The sequence below is a fragment of the Orycteropus afer genome, unplaced genomic scaffold (assembly GCF_000298275.1).
Source record: "Orycteropus afer afer isolate SDZICR_OR568_19922 unplaced genomic scaffold, OryAfe1.0 scaffold00029, whole genome shotgun sequence".
Taxonomy (NCBI): domain Eukaryota; kingdom Metazoa; phylum Chordata; class Mammalia; order Tubulidentata; family Orycteropodidae; genus Orycteropus; species Orycteropus afer.
This window is the reverse complement of record NW_006921616.1, coordinates 11,869,737-11,875,736: the sequence shown is the minus strand read 5'-3', so window position 1 is coordinate 11,875,736 and position 6,000 is coordinate 11,869,737. Positions and strand designations below refer to the sequence as shown.

Genomic DNA, 6,000 nt, shown 5'->3' with positions numbered 1-6,000 from the left:
GAGGGGTCGCTATGAGTCAGGTTTGACTCGACGGCACATAACAACAACAACAACATAGGAGGTGAGGAGCTCTGGTGGCATAGTGCCTAATGCATCTGACTGCTAACCAGAAGGCTGGTGGTTCAAACCCAACTCCCCAGAAGGAAGGTTGGGCAATCTACTGCCATAAAGATGCTGCCTTAGAAACCCAAGGACGGGTCGCTATGAGTCAAATCAACTCAATGGCAGTGAGTTTGGTTTGGTTTTTGGATAGGAGGTGACACTTTCCTTTAAGTAAAGAAAAAACTCCAGACTGTTTGCACAGCGAAATGTTAACAGCATAATTGTTCAATCGGGGGGCTAGAGATATGGCAGTTCATTATTCTCTTCTCTCTTTTTGTTTACATTTTGTAACTTTCATAATAAAAAGAAAACAAACAAAAAGCCTTATTTATAGGCTGGAGTTAAAGGAAGAGAAGTAGGTATAAGAAACGTTCCACCACACTTCCCACAAGCTGAGAATTTTGCAGGAAAGCTGCTCTCGGGAATTGTTTTGATTTCTGTGAAGGACACTCAGGGTTGGGGAGGACGGGCTCTCTATGTACCTTATCACTTTCTGACGGCCAAATGGTCATTGACAAGAAACGTATGGCAACAACGGGCAGTAAGGACACTGCAACAGTCAAGATGATGGTCAACCAGAGATATGGCTGTCTCAGAGCATTTGAAGCGGCACCTGCAAACAACAGGAAGGGTGAGTAACAGCAGTCCCTTTATCCAAGGGCAGAGCTGATGTTCCATAACCCAGAAGAGATTACCCATGATAGCTGTACCACAGTGGGCTTCCCAAAGCACCCATCACTGCTCCAGGAATGACTTTTTTCTGGTTCTTTCTGTTTGATTTTATTTATTTTTCTTCATCCAAATTAATGTGTCTACCCTCTAGTTAGTGGTTTACCCTTCCTTTCCCACCCACCCCTGGTAACCATGAAAGAACATTTCTTTTTTTCTGTGAAAGCCTTTTCTTGATTTCTTGCAACAGTGGTCTCATACAATATTTGTCCTTTGATGACTGACTAATTTCACTCAGTATAATGAGCGCTAGTTCATCCATGGTATGAGACGTCTCACAGGTTCATCATTGTAAGAATGGACATTTTAAAATCCAACTAAGCAAAGCAAGTAGGAAAGTCAATTCTTTGGAACAAGGTGGGTTTGCATAATCAAGCAAACAAAAAAGGAAAAAAAAATGAGTATGTTCACATTGCCTTGATTAAGAATGCAAAATTGGGCAAATACATATTTCTAGGGAGCTCTGGTAGCATAGTGGCTAAGACACTTGCCTGCTAACCAGACGGCTGGCGGTTCAAACCCACCAGCCACTCCTCGGAAGGAAGGTTGGGCAATCCTACTTCCGTAGTGATACTGCCTCGAAAACCCAAGGAGGGGTCGCTATGAGTCGGGGCCGACTCGACGGCAAACAACAACAACAACAACAGTCCCTCCCACCCCCAAGAGTTTACAAAGAACTTTATAGTTTTAGTTTGAAACTCTAAAAAGATTAATAGTAGCTGGTACCACCATTTTGTGATAGGCTTTGGCCTTGGTATTTCATACAGATCAGGCTATTTAATCAACTGTGAGAAGCAAGTATAATTCTTTGCCACATAAGGAATCTGAGTCTTGGAGAAGTTAAGAAACTTGCCTCAAGTAACAGAACTAGCACGATAAGCCTGGGATTAAAAGCCATGATGTTCTGACTAGAGCCCATGCTTTCCCCACAATTCAGATTCTAGAATCTAACAGTTCAGTTCTACAGTATAATTAGGAAGCAGACACACTAGTCAATTAAAAAATTATTATCAACATCTTCTATAACCAAATGTTGGGATTGACTCCATGGCAGCGGGTTTGGTTTTGTTTATAACCAAACTTATTGTAATGTTTTCTGTATTTACACTATAAAGTTTATACAAACAATAGCCTTCATTTTTCTAAAATGTGGTTTTTATAGTGGGGAGCTCTGGTAGCATAATGCCTAAAGCACTTGACTGCTAACCAGAAGGCTGGCAGTTCAAACCCACCAGCCACTCCTCGGAAGGAAGATGGGCCAATCTACTTCCGTAGTGATACTGCCTCGGAAACCCAAGGAGGGGTCGCTATGAGTCGGGTCTGACTCGACGGTACATAACAACAACAACAAATGTGTATGGGTTTAAAAACACTCCCTGTGGGAATATGCTAAGTTCCTGGGTGCTAAATTTTAAAAATACAGTCAATGAAGAAGAACATAAAAACAAACATTCCATCCCAAGAAGAAAAGGGTTACTATACCAAGTGTTTTTAAAACCTAACCCTGGTCATTAAAAAAACCTAATCTTTCACAGGGAAACTACACTTTATGGGAATTCCTTTCATTGTGAATCCAAGCTACTCTGTTCAAAATAGGAAGCTCATAAATTCCAAATATATTTATCAGTTCAAATTAACTTGTGGCATTTGTCACTATGTCATATAGTTTATACAGCTATAACCACTGGCCACAGAACTATTTTGTTTTCTGTAGCTATTAGTTTACTTACTACTTTGCATACTTATTTCCAATGATACACCCCACTTTAGAGTTCTAGGATTCTATCATATTGCTATTTCATACCTTGATTAGCAAATTTAATATTTCTAGTTCTTTTGGTCATTTACTTTTTAAACAATTATAAATCTTGCAGTGGTAGAATTTTTGTACAAATTACCTTTTCACATACGGTGTTTTTAATCTTAGGATATTTTTCCCCAAGTGGAAATGTTGGGTGAAAAGGTATGAATAGTTATAGTTCATAATACATTTCCAGATTAGTTTTGGAAAGATTAAGATGAATGTATACTTAATTTCCCAATAACGTAGCAATGCAGAGTTTATGGGAGGCAAACTTATCTAATTTAATAGATGCCAAATTGTATCTTAAAGTTGTTTGACTTGTTTTCCTCCCACCACGTAACTGCCCTTCCAATCCACCACCACCACTCAATTTCCCTTCCAGACACTGATTCTCACTAGCAACGTTTTCCCTTTTAGTATTTTTTATTTACCCAGAAGTTATGTCGAAATCTATAGGAATAACATTTTTCTGTACATTTAGTTCAGGAATTTAGGAAATACCCACCTGTGAATTGAAACATAGAAGGAAAGAGAACGTGGATTCCAGCACTGTGGAAGTCAAACATGATGCCAAAGTACAGGGCGATGCTTCCAAAGATGGAGAAGGCATTCACAAAGGTCCAGTAGGAGGTATCCAAGCCGATCTGTTGGAAACCAGAGGAAAACAGAGCGCTTATTCTGGGGAGCTGGCAAGAAATCAAGCGTCTAAGAATTCTGAAAATGGGATTCAGCTTCAGAGGCATGATTTGACTTGAACACTCAACAACCAAACTACCTTTGGCTTAGTCAAGAAAAAGGAAATATGCTCAGTAAAAGGGCTAAAAATAGCTCTCCTATTTCGTAAAGTGGCCGAGGCCCAGTTGGAGGGGAAGGAGAGCCACGCCAGTCTGTGGGGAGAAGTACAGACACTGAGGGCAGTCAGCTGAGACTTGTACCTGGAAATTCACGGTTATGATAAGAGCAGAGGCAACTGTGACAGCGAAAGACTGGTAGTCCGAAGGGGCCTCTCCGTCCTGCCCCATGGTTTGCAGGTAGGCTCCCAGGGGGATGAAGAAGAGGATCATTGAGGTTAAGATTCCATGCAACAAGCTTACGAAGAACTTCCTGTAGTTAAATAGTAAGTCTCTTTGGCCCACAATGTATAATCCCGGGAACCGGAGGCTCAGCTTATCACTCACATCCTTCAAGGGAAAACACAATTAGAGTTGTGTGCATTCATCAGGCTGAAAGAACTCAGAGATACAGTACCATTCATACCTTACAAAGAGCTTCAATTTGTGGTTAAGTTTTAGGAAGGGAAATGCTGAACGAGACGATAAATCCTGCAATATTTTCAGATTGTAGAGATCAGTCTCATTACTTTATTCCACAATGATTTAATATTTAATTTAGAGAGGGACTAAGGAAAAGTTGACTGTTTGGTATGTATGGAAAGAAAAAGCAGTAATGTCAGATAACATGTAGAGAGACTATTTTTACCTTCTAAGAGAATATAGGAGCTCTGGTGGCATGGTGGTTAAAGCATTCAGCTGCTAACCAAAAGGTCGGTGGTCTGAATCCACCAGCCACTCTATGGGAGAAAGATGAAGCAGTCTGCTTCCGTAAAGAGTTACAGCCTTGGAAACACTACAGACAGTTATACTGTGTCCTAAGGGGTTGTTATGAGTTGGAATTGACTCTATGGCAGTGGATTTGTTTTTCTGGATTAAAAGAATATACTGTTTCAAATTCTTTGGGAAAATATTTTCACGTACAGTTAGTGAGTTTATTCCAAATTACTCTTTTTATTCATTGAAAAGCCTTTTTCTCTAAGAACTGCTATTAGATCAAATTTAGACTAATTTGTGGATTAGACACATAAGTTGGGAAAGTAGTAATATACTTTAAATTAAAAATGAGTTAAGTTAAAACAGAACGACCGGAACGGAAATCATGATCATGGTCACATATTGTGAAGAATGGATGTAATGTCAGGAAACAATTTGTGCAGAAAACTATTGAATGGGCACCTAAAGTGTTGAATCAGCCTTCACCAAAACCTAAGTATTATTTTATTAAAAATGAGTAAGTTATTATTATAGGGAAATATTACACTGTCAAGTGTCTTAACAATAAGGCCTTGGTATCCTAAGGAACCATAATAAACTCTTTTGTCAATAAACTCAACCCACTTCTGGAATCCTCTTGTTAACTATGTAACAAGAAGTGCAGTAGTTACTCTTGTTGCCTGACAAAGGAATTATAATGGGCTTTACTCAGAAAGAAGTGAAAGCCAAAAGGACCTGTTGAAGTAATAGCTTTTAACTTCTCTACCAGGCCATTAACCTGTCCAAGGGCGTCCCTTTCAGAAGGAGGCTCCCACCTGGTCCAGCAGGCCCATGAGGAGGACGGGAAGGCTGGAGTACAGCACGTTGTAGAGGGTGATGAACCAGTCCTCATACGCCGTCTGTAGGAGGACAGAGTGTCTGTTACTGACAAAGAAACGTCAGTCTCATTTACACAAAGTCATCTGCTTCCTCAAAGAAAAGGGCTATGAGGCTCCGTGGACACCCCCAGCCCAAAGGGAGACTTCAGCCAGAGCAAACACTCATCACCTAATACCTGTAGGAGACGTGAGTCCGTTTCTACATAAAAGACAGAATCAAAGACCCTTCCATATAAATGAATTTCTCCCTCAAAGTAAGTGAGGACATTCTCCAAAAGTTGTTGGTTTTACTAGTTGCCGTGGAGTCGATTCCAGCTCATGGCAATCCCACGTGGGTCGGAGTAGAACTGTGCCCCACGGGGTTTTCAATGGTTGACTTTTTAGAAGTGGATCACCAGGCCTTTCTTTCAAAAGTTGTTGGTAAAAGGGTGTATTTTATCTGAATAATGCTGGAAAACATCATCTTTTTATATTGTTAAGTAAAACGGAATGAAACAGCCTGATCTGGCTTCATCCTTATAGCCACCGCCATGCTCCGGTCCACTGTCGCAACCACCAAGTCAAATCCATCTTGTTGAGGCCTGCCCCTTCTCACTGACCTTCTACTTTATCAAGTATGATACCCTTTTCCAGGGATTGTTTCCTTCTGACAGCGTGACCAAAGTACAAGGGACAAAGTCTAGATGAAGTCTAACCATTCTTACTTCTAAGGAACATTCTGTCTGCTTCAGCCAAGACAGATCTGTTCATTCTTCTAGCAGTCCATGGTACATTCAGTATTCTTCACCAACACCATCACTCAAATGCATCAGTTCTTCTGCAGTCTCCTTTATTCACTGTCCAGCTCTCATGTGCATATGAGGTTACTGAAAATACCATGACTTGCATCAGGAGCACCTTACTCTTTAAAGTGACATATTTGCCCTTAAAAATTTTAAAC

General features: G+C 40.4%; 1 protein-coding gene across 1 annotated transcript in view; it reads right to left on the bottom strand.

The window, feature by feature from the left end:
- The window catches only part of ATP8B1 (ATPase phospholipid transporting 8B1), a 108,997-nt gene that overhangs the window by 1,915 nt on the left and 101,082 nt on the right, over positions 1-6,000 (bottom strand). Inside the window, exons 17-20 of the mRNA XM_007935551.1 lie at positions 4,998-5,081; positions 3,571-3,816; positions 3,141-3,279; positions 585-715 (exon numbers count right to left, since the gene is read on the bottom strand). Of these exons, the coding sequence (XP_007933742.1) occupies positions 585-715; positions 3,141-3,279; positions 3,571-3,816; positions 4,998-5,081 (600 nt within the window). The remainder of the gene's footprint in view (positions 1-584; positions 716-3,140; positions 3,280-3,570; positions 3,817-4,997; positions 5,082-6,000) is intronic.